The following is a 14,476-nucleotide window of genomic DNA, read 5'->3' as shown; positions in this document are numbered from 1 at the left end:
TCAGTGCCTGGTAAAGTTATGGAGATTATTCAGGGAGGTATTGAAAAACTCCTGAAAGGCAACACAGTCACTCACTGGCCACAGCCAGCACAGCTCCACAAAGGGGAAGTCCTGCTTATCAAGCCTGATTTCCTTTTATGACAATGTAACCTACATAATTGATACAGGAAAGCCAGTAGATGTAATCTTTTAGGATTTCAGTAAAGCTTTTGATACTCTCTCTCGAAAGAGTTCTTCTGGACAAAATGTCCAGCACACAGCTGGATAAACACATCATGGGATGGGTGAGCAACTGGCCCACAGATCAGGTACAAAGGGATGACATCAGAATGGGGAGCTGTGACTAGTTGGGTTCCACAGGGCTCCATCCTTGGCCCTGCTCTTCAAATTCATAAATGTCTTGGATGCAGGACTGGAAAGGATGCTGAAGTTTCTACTAAAAAAGATGCCTTTGAAGCAGAACCTCTACTGCTCTTGCACCTTGACTTTCTGGAGAACTCCATCTGCTTCACAGTGCTACTCAGCAAGGGATGGATCACTTTCTTGCAGACACCAGATGAGAAGGCCATCCCTCACCTCATTTTGCCACAATTAACAGGATATAATGGCATCCTCAAACAATTTTTAATATTATTGCTTTTAAACCAATTTTCCTGCAGAAAATTTGGGGGAAGTTTTCTGATTTGACTCACTTGCTAGAACTGGGAGGAGGGGGCTGTGTTGTCATCCCTACCAGCCCACACACTGGAGCCTGAAGGGCCTGGCCCTTAAAGGCACCTTTTCCAAATCCCAAAAAAGCTGTCATCATGCCTACCAGCAGCCTAGCAGGCTTTTCTCTGTAACTTGAGACAAAATGTGCAGTAAAAGATGCTCACTGCAGATGCCAAACAAGTGACTGCTACATTGTGAAGATTTCAGAAAGGAAGACTCCTGATCTTTGTCTGGTAGGTCTGACTTGTCTCCATAAAAGATACATGACACTGCTGTGCCAGTCAAAACATTCTACAAACACACTGCCAATATTCAGGATAAGCAGCATACTAACAGAAACCAATGAAAAATAATGAAATTGACGTTATTAATGTTGAGATTGTTAGGTCAAATTAACATAACATTTTTAAACCATGTGGCAGTCATGCAAACCTGTGTTCCAGAACCCTTGTGCTCTGGGGCTTCCCAGCTCCAACAGACATTTTGCAGGTATAATAGTCAACACAGAGATCAAATTGTACCACATACACCATCATTTTTAACTTGAGTGTCCCTTAAGAGTCTTCACATAGCTCTGAAGACAGTTCATTCATCAGAGGAAAGAGACAAGCAGACTTGTCTTTAAACAAGGTGAAGAAATATTGTTTTCACAAATGTTTTCCCATTTAAAAAAAAATTTAGACTGAACAGCAATTTTTTTGTAAACTCTGGAAGATTTATGGACATATTAACAGGAATTTTAAAAAAAGCAAAACGACAATACAAGGTGAACAGACCATAACTTTATTGGAGATATACTCAGCTACAATTATTACAAAAAACTATTAAAGGTAATTGTGATCCATAAGGTGCAGATTGCAAACTTCTGCAGCATGATTACAGTATGAATGAATTACATTTTATGTCCCTTAAAGACAGCTGCAGCATGTGATGGTAAATATTTTATTGTCCATCAAATTATATTTGTTATTCTTTCTACTTGATTTTAACCATCTTTTCAGTCACACTATTTACAATAAAAATGCCTGCAATTTCCAATTATTGTTCACAAACATTTTTCTCGCTAACTTGCTGCTGCAGTAAATTCTGAGTGCATCTACAAAGCAATTAAAGTAGTCTGTGGTTGCCATTCAAATAAAAGAGGAAAAACCCCAAGGACTTTATTGGATGAAATTTATTTTTAAGAATTGCAGTTAGCTTTGATAGAAGTTAATTTTAACTGCTAGTGGAGTATACTACAATGACCTCTAGATATTTGCTAACACAATTCATATTGAGTTACAACTGATATTTAGATTACATTTGATGGTCATGAACTGTAGTGTTTAAAGTTTAAAATCTAATATGAAAGTAAAGAAATTAACTTCTTGAATATTAGAGCAATTGAAAAAGGATCAATGTCAGTAATTAAGTACCAAAAATCAAAATGCTTCTTGCTTCATTCATATAAAAAATACAGAGATTTCTGTGAGAATGTGTTCATGGGGAGCCCCATCTAAAACAAACCCAGAATACTGTCAGAGTCAAGTCTGTATCACAGCAGACCACAATGCTATTTGTCATTTTTGGACTGCACGTGCTGCTGTGACCGGGATACAAAGAGTTCATGTTCTGTACAGATAAATGCATAGAATATGTAGCATATGTCATGTCATATGCAGTAACATAAACCCCCCACATTTTCCAGTTGATGGTTCCGTATTTGCTCACAAGGAGGAAAAATGAAACTCTGAAACATACATACAAGCACAAGATCTTCAGATATGTAAATGAATGCAGTTCCATTGACTAAAGTGATACAACATCAATTTGCACCAGCTGAGGATCCAGCACCTCCTCCCTGGGCCACCACTCTATTCCCCCCCAGCACTGAAACTGGTTCTTGTTCAAGTTCTGCACTTGGCAGTTGCAACACACTACTGTGTAATGAGACTTAAAAATACTAGGCTTTTTTTTTTTGTATGGAACTTTAGCAGCATCAAGCTGAACAAACACTTCAGAAGTCACTACTGAGCACTGAGTATTCAGACTGGACAGATTTAGTTGAGGTTGACCAAATTACTAGGGGCTGTCTTCTCCCAAAAATTACATTATATGTGTAAAATGTTGGTTTGTTCAGAGATAATTACTGGAGTGTCAGTCAGAGGTCATTCTAATTTTAATTACTTCACGTAACAGTAAAATGATGCAGTAGAAAAATAACAGCTTTAAAATACAATCAAGAGTTGTTGCACATCTTTGTTGTATTTTTTCCACGTACAGTAAAAATGCCACAGACGTTACAAATGACCTATTTAAATTGTGCAAGTAAATGACACATTGCAGGCATTAAAAACTATCTTTTTCAAAGTCATTAAATCAGAACAGCAGCAAGGCCAAACCACATTTTTCCTCTCTGTTAAGCATTTTTTCCTTGAAATGAGGTAAAGCATGGTACCAAGTGCAATGCTTATTTGTGCTACATGAACAGAACAGCGCAAAAAAAAGCCATAAAAATAAAAACGCAGCATAGTTAGGAGGACTGTTTAAAGTACAGTATAACAGGACTTAGATAAAAAACCCCAAGGTTCATGCCAATTAACCCCCACACCATTTATGATGAGCCTGTGTGGTTGCTTTTGAAGATGGGCTGCAACAGTCCGCTTACACTTGTGCTTATAGCATGTCAAGTGATTTCTACCCCAACCTTCAAATGATCAGATTTAGGTCTTTAATAGCGTACACTGTCCAGTATCAAAATCATATCAACTGTAGGGTAAAACACACAGATGTGGAACATGGAAACTAATATGGATTTTCTGCCTCAAAGGATAAAAAGTATTTCAATGAGGTCACACTGGAAAAAATCGCGGCATTTACAACACATTTAAAAATGCATCAGCAGCAGCAACTACTTTATAGTCAGCCACTACACATTTCACATGTCCAATTCATACGCTTTATCTAGTAACAAAGTGATCATTAAACTGTTCTGAAACACAGAGTAGGTTCAGCTGATTTTGTCTGCACCCAAACACTCCATAACCACTTCACTGCTAACAATTACCTGAAACCCCTGAGAATCTATAACCTTGTAACAATCAGTAAGAATTTTAGGCATTCAAAGAATAACTGAAATTTTAGCTTTTCATAATGCAACTAAAACTACTTAAGACTTTCTAGATGGTCTGATTTAATCTGCTGATTGATGTGAGGCCAGAAACAGAATTGTTGACATGAGTAATCATGTATTTTCACTAAGAAAATTCATTCCTACTACAAAGAGCAAGCTACAGCTTAAATCAGTGACCTTTTTTAAACAGCTAACGCAAAGCAATTTACATTTGAGAATTAGGACTGCATGTTTTTATTGTTCCATATCACCATTGTCATCTACTTGCTGTTCTTATACCTCCTTTTATGACTGAAGTACCAAATACTAGACTTTTTTATAAGCTAGTATTTTAATTCTTGGTTTGACTCCTATAACAAGCAGCTTTCAAATACAAGAACAGTCTTTTTCACAGACTGAGAAGTGACTGAGATAGCAAATATATGAACTTTTGAAAACTGTATTTCAGAAAAGCTTAATGTCTGCCCCTTGTCACTAAGGCATTTACTTTATTTTTTTGTTAAGAAAGCAAGAGCTGACAGTTTTTGTTTTGTTTTAGTGTGCATTTGTGAGGAAAGGAATAGGGTTTAAAAGCAGGAAATACAGTATTTGTTTGTAATTTAGTTCATAAGACACAGCATCAAGTTCAAACTATTGTGCTGGAAAACGTTAAAACACCTTGCTCTGCTTTCTCAAACTTCAAGCATAATTAACAGGGCAAAATTGCAGCAAACCTCTACTGATACTGGTGGGAATACAAGACCCACAGCTTTTTTTAAAAGGTAAATTAAGAGGTATTATAGTTACAGTGCAAAAAATTAAAATTTCAAGCATAATATATAAACATAGCACCAAAACAGAAAAAAACCCAATGCATGCAAAAATAAAAAGGAAAAGAAGAGAAAAAAAGAACTGAGGTATTTAAGTGAAGAGTGCCTACAAAAATCTAATTAAAGAAGTATAGGCAAAGCCTAAAAAATACAAGTATGATTTCCCCCCACGCTCCCAGTAGACCAAAACATCAATGAGCTAGTTTCTCTAAATTAAGGACCTAAATCACAGATGTATCAAAAGTACGGCAGTTATATCTCAAACATCAACTTTCATGTTATTTAACAGCACAGCTTTGGTAGATGAAATATGCATGCAATTCTGAAAAGTACAGTAAGAAATTTACGTGGAAATATCTCTAAGTGTAAAGGTGCTCTGTTTGTTAAATACGTAACCAATTGACTATAAAATCTGCAGCATATCTTAGGTGTGATATGTCTAAGGTTGTTTTGTTAGTGACAGTTTGCACTGTGCAATTATTTGTTGCTGTTTCCAGTATTGGAACTATCTAGCTTGCAGGTTTGTGTAAAATTGGAATTTTAGCCAAAGACCATATTTTGTTTATGGTATAAAAAAAACTGTAGACTAACCACCTCCTCAGAATTGTTAAAAATAACCTAATTACATATATATGAATATAATTTCTATTATAATCCTGTAATAAGTCACAGCTATAGTAATGAGTTGTACTGTAAATATAGAGCTGTATCATTGTAAAATGCATAAGAAAATGAAGGGAATGTAAAACAGTTTGCTCCAAAAAAGATCAGAAATTAAAGATTATTAATGAGGGTTTATTTATTTTTAAGGCAAGAACCTTTTTTTTATGCAAGACTGTGTGGCATAAGGAAACCGAAGTTTCACTCTACCAGTATGCCAGCCATTTCAATTAAAATCTGTCCCTAACAAATAAGTGCAATAATGATTGGGAATGCCATCTTAATGTAAAAAGATGACATGGAGAGAAAAAAAAAAGGAAAATAAAAAGGAGAATACTGGCACACTTAATCTTTCTTATACCCAATCATCCAGTACAGTTTATCAACTGCTTTATGACTGGCACTAGTGCACAGATTGAAGAATTCCAAGATTACTATATATATAAATCTAGCAACTGCATTAGGCATAAGCTCCCCTGCCTTCTAATACTAAGCAAAGCTGTACTGACAAGAAAAGTAAACCAAAAAGACCTGACAACAATTATTCTGAACACTTGCTAAATGTCATCATTAAAGCACTCTCGTGATTAAACAAAGCAGAAGTGAGGAAAGAAGACAAGATTGTGTTTGCGCAAAAAACTATAACTACAATTAGTTCCAAAATTTTATACATGTTAAATGTTTTGTTATTTATTCTGTTATCAAACAAACTTTAAATTCTGTCTTCCAATTTGTTCCTCTCAACATCAACTTTTAAAAATTTGCTTTATTTGTATGTTATTTTTTCCCCATTTCATTTATTTTTAAGAGGAGTCTCAGCTGTTTGGGACCTGAGGTTGATTTGCTTTGAGGCTTCGTAGTGCTCTTCTCGCAGCTGCAGATTTGGCAATCCTGTAGCTTCTGCCAACACCTTTAAACTTTCCCTTTCCTACAACTTCCACTGTAACTCTGACCTTCCCATCGTAAGTTCTCTCCGCAGGACTGCAAAAATATACACAAGAATTACTTACTGCCAAGGCAAGGTAATGTGAAATTAGAGACCTACATTCTTTTTTTCTACAGAAGTTAAAGCAGTAAAATTAAACAGAAATCATTACATTTCTCAGAAAGCTATGCAAGGAAAAAAAAATAAAGAACTGTGCACACAATGATGATTAGGTTAACTGCTTGGTGCAAAAGAAATTACAAGTACTTTGTGACATTTAAAAATTCTCTGTAGTTCAAGAAGCACAATTTAGAAACACTTTCTGTCAGTGTGCATGTTAGAAAGCATATTCTTACCTAAATTTGGCTGTCTCTGGCTCCATTTCCAGCAGCTCTCGCACTGGGGAACGGGGCACATTAGCAGAAAATTTTTCTATTTGATAAAAAAAGTGAAAAACAAAGATTAGCTTTGTTCTTTTCATAGCAGATGGCACTTTATTAGTAGTAATTTTATGAAAGGGCAATACCTATTAGTGGCCTCATCATTGGATAGTACACTTGCCAAACCATTTCCAAAGACATTCCACTATCCATATAAATGGCACCAGCAAGGGACTCAAATATATCCCCCATGGCCTTTGGTACTTCAATGTCTTCCTCTTTTTCTTCATCTTCTTCAGATCTTCTGAGCTGTTGGCAATTAAAAAAAATACAAGGGTGGGAGGGAGAGAGAAGGGGAGGGGGAAAGAAAGAAATGATTGCTTCACTTACAGTAAAACAAAGATCTTCAGAAGTGTAAGATCTACATCCTATATCCCGTGATGCTTCCTTCCTTTAAGTTTCTCTAACTGACAACCTTCCACAGCAAAACTGTTGTTTTATTCCCCAGCGAAACCAAGCTGCTGGTTATATAATTTTTCAAATATGAAAAAAAAAAATCCCAAACACCATTGTGTACAGGATACTTTCATACTTTGTGAATTCCTTCTGTGATAATTCTGCAGAATTTCACCCTGGGTCTGTTCTTCCCAATTAGAAGCAGACTTCCATCAGTTAATACTAGAAAGCTACCCATAACAAAGGAAGAGTTAACACATCATATATATCCCAAAAAGAGACTTTCAAAATCTCTTTAAGTCCACTCTCTGGATGAAAGTTGCATGTACCTCTCCTTACCTTATTTACTCCTCAGGACAAGCATGAAACAATAACTAGTAAAATAAGACATTAATAACTGAAAATCACCACCAGACTGAGCTAAAAGACACATTTAGGTGTTTAATGCAGCAGGCAGTGTATTCTTCTATGCTACCAATTTAAGACAATAATCTATTCTCATTATGAAAAATAAACTTTCAGTGTATGTCTTAAAGGTCTTGAGCTAATCTAATCCTTTACTAAAACTCTTTAAACACACGTAATATACATTTGCCTAACTCCAAACAAAGTAACTTGAAAACAAAGATTTGACCATTATGCTACTCTGCCTGAAGAGAAATAAGTTTCTGTCAGTTTTCTCCCCAGCAGCTACACTCTCACTCAGTTTGGGGCTTAAAATCCAATCCAGTTCTCTTAAGAGAGTGACCATAATACTTCATAAATGTGTTCCACCCAATATTTCTACCTGAAATAAATCAAACAAGTAGTCAGACCTGACACATACAGCAATACAAACGGGAATTTTGATGTTAAAAACCAAGTCCAACTGTTTTGAATAGGGCACTTCATACCAAGTGTAAACTGAAGCACTTTTGCATTATACTGAAATAACAGAAGAAGAGAAAAACTAAGAGCTGTAAGGCAACGGACAGATGTTTCATGAGTGAGACTTGAAAAAATAGAAAAGCAGATGACGTGGAGATACACATGGAAAGCAGTCTAGCTGGCATGAACTGCAGAAACAAAGAGTCTTACATGAAACGATGAAATAAGAGTTTCAGTAATTCAGTGCCAGACCAAGATAGGGAGCAGGCGGAGGGAGAGTGAAACAAGGATTTTATTTGAAACAGCTATCACACAATTTGGTTGCAACTTTGGTGAAAGTTTCTTTTTGCATACTTGCAGGAACTGAAGAAAGCAAAAACCAACACAGTAAGCTCTGAAAATAAGTTCCTAGCCTTTTCACTCATAAAACAAGAGAGGTAAGAGTTTGATCTTCTAATGTAAAGTAATTTCTATTATCTGAACTTCAGTGGCATATTTCTTACTCAATATTTAATGAGTTTTTCCCTTAAAATATGGTTTTCACTTTGCAACAGAGTGCAAGGGCTGTGAACACATATGTGACTGAAATCTTTTGATTCCTGAAGTTTTAAATTGTCTATCAGGGGAAAAAATCTACTAAATACAAAAAAAAAAGAGCAAGCTTTTTTAGTGCTGGCATGTTGTCAGACAGAATAGCTTTTAAAAGACTGGTCAGTTTTTCAGAAGACAAATTATTACTACTGGGTGACACTTTTAAAGAAGGATAATGAGTAGTCCCTATCTTCCAGATAGGGATTACAACTTGACTCACAAGGTCCTTGTTCTCACAGATTTCCTAACCAGCTTATGTAAATGAATTACTTTTACCACATTCTCCCAAAAATAGAAGTTCTTTATCATCAGCTTTCCTGCACAGCACAAAATATGACCTGTGTTTGCAGGTCTTGAGTGAAACTATTTGTTACAAGTGGTCTCTTCTGAATAAGGGGGAATATTAATAATCCACATCTCGTCAAGGCAGATTTGTTGTCCAATGGAGTAGTTTTGTTCATGGTGTTGTAGGGATACTCTACCCTGAGTCAGCACTACTTGATTTAGCAACTCTTCACCACAATTTCACCTTGTAGTAGTGCTTCCTATCAGCTGGTGAAAGCAGCAAGCTAAGTGTGTGCCCCACATTGTTCTAACACCACAAGAGCAAAAACAACAACTGAAATGAAGTGCCACAGAAAAACCTAGAGGCAAATGGCTTTCAAATTAATTAAGTGCTGTAAATTCTAACTGATTTTATACTTTCTGAAGGCTGTATTTTACTTTGCAGACTGCATCCTTTTACTACTGAGAGCCTGCTTGTTTAGCTGCTGAATGCATAAAACATTACAAAAATGTTAAGAAATCCAGTAACATGCTTCAAATCAGATACTGAACATATTTCTTCTACTTCCACTAACCTCAGAATCCATTCCTTGCATTTCATTCTTTTCCATTTGAAACTGCACAAAGTCATCAATAACATGAAACAGTTCAGGAGAGACAGCTTTGAAGTACTTGTGGTAGTCATACTTTACAGCTAATGATGCAAAAATGGTATTATTGACTAGAGCAGATCGCAGGTCAGTGAGAACTCCTGGAGAGTGTTGTCGTGGGTCTTCATAAAGGTGCTTGGTTATGAGGTAGTCCAAAATTGCATCTCCCAGGAATTCTAAGCGCTGGTAACAATCTTAAAGCATTGGAAATAAAAGAATGTACAACACCACAATTAAGTTTAACGCACACATTTTTTCCAGGCTTTCTGGATAAGAAGTTTGGTACAGTGTCATGTAAATTCCACAAACTAACCAATGGTCAGAGAGGACAATTTGTTTTTTAAAAGAAGTATCCTTGTGTTTAAAGAGATTCCTAATGAAATACTAAAAAAAAGAAATCAGGAAAAGCAGGAGCTGTATTTCGTAGTAAAGAAAATTTTGAACAAAATGTTAATTTGGTAGGCTAGAAAAATAGCTGTGTTTATAATCAATTAATGTTTTTACTCCAGATCCTCAAGTGCTGAGAAACATCAAAAAGTAAATTTAAGAGATTCTGCCAGCAGGCTGATCTGAACACTGTAACAGTTAAAACTTAAAAAAAAATTAAACATAACCCCAATTAATATAAAAATCAATGTACTAAAAGCAGGGGAACACAAAATCTGAATTTTTGGTCTGATTTGCCACACATAAGACACCTTCAAAAAAGGTCCCTTTTTAGGATATGTCTTTTAAACTGGAAATTAAAAATGTCAAGTCTTTGCTTTTTTGACAGTTGACAGAGGCCATGGGAATAGAGAGCTAAGGACATCTATTTTTAAAACAAACAAAAGCAAAAACCCTCTTGAATGCAAATACAGGCAGGTAGGTTGAAAAGGAAGAAGACAAACTAGTAAGAAGTTACCATGAGAGTGAACTGACTAGCACTAAGTCGCTTTTATAGCAGCTGAACCTGTGATGCTGCCAGATTTCAACTGCTAGCTATGCCTTAAAGAGAAAAAGCTACAGGTAACAGCTATTCACAGCAGTCTCACTTGGTAAACAGAAATTAAATCAGAAGTTTTCCTACAGTTTCAACAATGAAATTTTAACTGGACACTATGCCTCAAGGTTTCTGGTAGTGTATATAATTTTATTGTGTATGTCTAAAAATAAATAAATAATTTACTTTCAATACATTTTGTGAAATATTTATAAAAAGTAAATACATATGTGGGTAATATCCCCTACAACTAAAAACCAAAGGAGCGCTTCTGTGTTTTGTCAGAATTGTTTCTCAATGCAGTAGCATTTAAAAATTACTTATTTCTTTAATGAAAGCAGAGCTTTCTTACTCTTTGGAATAAGGGTCCAATTCACTATGGGAAAAATTCAGACTGCTGACTGCAAAGAAATTTGCCAGTCACTACAAATAGGGTTGGAATTTTACCATGGTTTGCCTTTGATTGCATATTATTGTAAAAAAATGCATGCAAGTTTTAGAATGAACAAATATTACATCAATTAGTATAAGCAAGAGCAATTAAAGATCACAGAAATACAAACTTCTACTGCTGTAAAATCTTTTATGAGATCATGTACAGAAACATTAAACATTAATCTGACACTAATATTTAGTCTGATTTAGACAATTACTTCAAATTTTGACTTTAAATATTTACTCAATAAAATGCCTAGACTTAAATTAAGACTTTGAATTCACAGCTTCAAAGGGGAAGTCTCCCCATTCTGCACTCCTACAGATTAATCAGCTAATAAAAGCTGTAGTCTACAGTTCATCTTCTGAAGTACAAAGTGTAACATTCTTGGGATTCAATTACAGAACAAATTTGCTAAATATATTTGGAAAATATGACTGCTATTTCCTGAAGTACATGGCAATTTTCCAGAGTTCTACAAGAATTTATTTCCATTAAATGAGGATCTAATGTCAGTCATACACAGCTAGTGATAGAGCATTTATCACTCATGCTGTTTCTCAAATCTTGATGAAGCCCCAGTAAATTTACTTTATCTGCATCAAGTCAAAATATGAATAATCAATGAGATACAAATTGAACAAGCATCCCCCTCGAAAGAGTAGGCAAAATACTATTTTTAAGACATTGTATTCCAAGACTATTGTAACATGTGATGTCTAAAAAAAGTCTATACATGAGAACACAAGATACTACTTCTCTTGCTTTTGCAGTATGGAGAAAAAACTATAGAGCTTTTTGAAAACAACTTACCAGTAATGGTATTATAATGGTAAGAGGCATGAGTAAATGCCTGAAGAAGATAAGCCTTGTTCTTAAAACTGTAATTTATTTTCTTCTCAAAGTTTTCAAAACCAGAAATAAGGTGATTCAGGGTTTTTTCAGCATCTGGGTGATCAAACATACACCTTGGTGGAATCTTCAAACAGCCATACTCCAGGTCTTTACACAGAGAAGGCTCTGAATTAACTACAGAAGCAGCAACAGAATTTGGTGAAAGATTTTTCTGCTCACTGTTACAATTCTCTCTGGTAGCACACAGAGTGCCTTCCCAATCAGTCTTTTTAATTACAGGGAGCACCTTCAGCCCCAATGAACACAGGAAAAGCTGAGCAGCTCTTTCACCACAGCTGGTCAGATAGCAGCCCAACAGGGCTTCCACACAGTCTGCAATGCTCTTGTCAGCAATACACTGCTCTGTATGCAGGTCATAGGAGATGGACTGCTTTCCTGCATCAACACCACAGTTTTCTTCTGAGGGATTCCAGAAGCCCACTACAAAATCATCCTCTTCAACAGCCTTGCTAGGATCCAGATAGCACATAGCATCCCAAGAGCTATAGTCAAAATCATCAAAATCTGATGAACACTGAACATTACCCATGGATGACTTTTTGGGTGCTTTCCATTCATAGTTTGAATCAGTGGTTGAAAAGTGTGAGAGTGAAATTTTCTTCACAAAAGCCCCTGATCCCATTAACATATTATCAATGAATTTGATATGCTCCTGATCATACTCCAGAAAATCATCTTCAAAGTCTGTTTCTTCCTTGGGCAACCTCCACATTAGGTCTTCATTCTCTTCATCATCATTATAATCATCAAGTTTACCATTAGCCAACATGTTTTCCTTTGTCTATGAAAAAACAGAAGAAAAAGAGGGTGTTGAAGAGGGAAATGAGACACTTTTACTGCAGAAAGATCAGAAAAGCAGGATTTGAGAAGTATCTCCTAACAATAGTACTGCTTATTTTATGTTCCTAAGTACATTGTCTGATCAGATGCACAATACAACCTCAACTTCACAAGGACTGGAATAATTGTCCTGGAATAATAAACTCTTTGTTACTACAATGAATTTTATATCCACTAAACATTATACAGATTATGCACACCAAAGTAAACAACAGAAAACTGTAAATTAACAAACTTTAGGAAGTATAAGAAAGTTCTGGATGCATCCTTCTCTGGGGCTGCTAAATAAGGCTATTGCAAATGTTGAATCAATACAATTTTAAAGATTTTTTTCCTACAACTTTCTGCACAGAAAGTTAATTCAATGGGACTTTCTTGAGTTTTTTGGGTTTTTTTACAAACTATACCTCTAGCCCTAACTAATAAAAGAGAAGGCAAAAATTGTCATCAATTTTCTAATACTTACATATACACCCCCAACAGCAAAAACAATAACATCTTATGTCTTTTCCCTCCTCATAATGAACAAATTGGTATGGACTGACATAAATTAAAACTTGAACACAAATATTCCCAAACTATATAATTCTTTACAATTTGTCATGGCCTCTATCCAGGAAAGCACTTAAATGTGCTGAGCTAAATGCACTGGTAGTCTCCCTAACATCAAAAGGACTATTACCAGGCTCAACACAGCAGCACTGATGTCAGCAGGAATTCTGCCACTGAATTTGATAGGAGCAAGATCAGATTCAAAGCACTTTCCTGGACTGGGTTCTGAAAGCCAACAACATTTTGAATCAAGTGAAACAGCCTCTATCTGCCCTGAACCTATGCATGCCATATTGCAGGGCTCAGTCACCAATCTTGCAAATCTGTGAACCAGATGCTGCCACGGGGGATTTTACCTTTTGGGCAAAATGCACACCCATCCAGAGGTGTGGATGGGTGGCAGCTGTAGGGGGCACTGGGCAGCACTTACAACTGCATAAGGATCACAGAGATCACAGTGTTCTTCACTGGGATGGACCAGGCTTAGTCAGGTTTAGTTATCAGAGGAGAGGTAAAAAAAGTGGCTATATAAGTTCTTAGTTTAGACATTCTACTGAAAGAATTCCTGCTGCTGTAATTCTTTATCTCTCACACACACAGCAGGGACTTCTGTAACTTAAACTGCTCAGAAAGAGATATCAAAACTGGATTTGAGATAGTTACTATAGATACTTGCAGTAATATAAAACTTAAAATAAGATTAACTTAACCAGTCCCAACAAGGACAAGTGCTGCTTTTTTCTTGTTACACACCACCCGTCACATTTACTACTGAAATAAATCAGACGTATCTCTGAATGAGACACATCAATATGGATGCTCCAAAACAGATTTTGGCATCTGTTTTTACAAAGATGGAACAAATTATAAATTATAAATTTTTACTGTGGTTTCATTCACAAGTTTCTTAAAATGAAATTGTAAGTAGCAAGACAGCTACATGAACTATCTTAACATTGTCTGTACATTATTTCTTGTACATTAGAAAAAAATTCTAAGGGATAGGGATGAGCAATGGCTAAAGGAAACAGAAAGCAATTCTGATCATTAATTCTTTTGTCATTAGCATTTTTTAAAAAATCAACTATGAACCCCAGAAGAATGATTTTTTTCTTAAACAATACCTGACTAATTTTCAGCACGTTATTGCCAATTCAAAGGTGACGCAAAATACAGGTTAAGTGCTTTTTAAATGCTCTTTCGGAAATCAGCCATTTGATAAAATGAATGATAAAATATTCTTCCCCTTAATAAAGCTTGATAAGTACTAACATTTGTCTACTATGTTTTAGTAATAATTTGTCA

General features: G+C 35.7%; 1 protein-coding gene across 3 annotated transcripts in view; it reads right to left on the bottom strand.

Annotated features, from left to right (window-relative positions):
* Positions 1–1,473: 1,473 nt before the first annotated feature.
* Positions 1,474–14,476, bottom strand: part of DICER1 (dicer 1, ribonuclease III) — a 63,046-nt gene continuing 50,043 nt past the window's right edge. For all 3 annotated transcript variants that reach the window (XM_064713675.1, XM_064713674.1, XM_064713678.1), the window contains exons 25-29: positions 11,678–12,560; positions 9,372–9,640; positions 6,744–6,906; positions 6,574–6,649; positions 1,474–6,273 (exon numbers count right to left, since the gene is read on the bottom strand). In XM_064713675.1, coding sequence (XP_064569745.1) covers positions 6,108–6,273; positions 6,574–6,649; positions 6,744–6,906; positions 9,372–9,640; positions 11,678–12,560 — 1,557 coding nt within the window. In that variant the 3' untranslated portion in view covers positions 1,474–6,107. The remainder of the gene's footprint in view (positions 6,274–6,573; positions 6,650–6,743; positions 6,907–9,371; positions 9,641–11,677; positions 12,561–14,476) is intronic.

The sequence above is a fragment of the Zonotrichia leucophrys genome, chromosome 5 (genome assembly GCF_028769735.1).
Source record: "Zonotrichia leucophrys gambelii isolate GWCS_2022_RI chromosome 5, RI_Zleu_2.0, whole genome shotgun sequence".
Classification (NCBI taxonomy): Eukaryota; Metazoa; Chordata; class Aves; order Passeriformes; family Passerellidae; genus Zonotrichia; species Zonotrichia leucophrys.
This window is presented reverse-complemented; position numbering and strand designations above follow the sequence as displayed.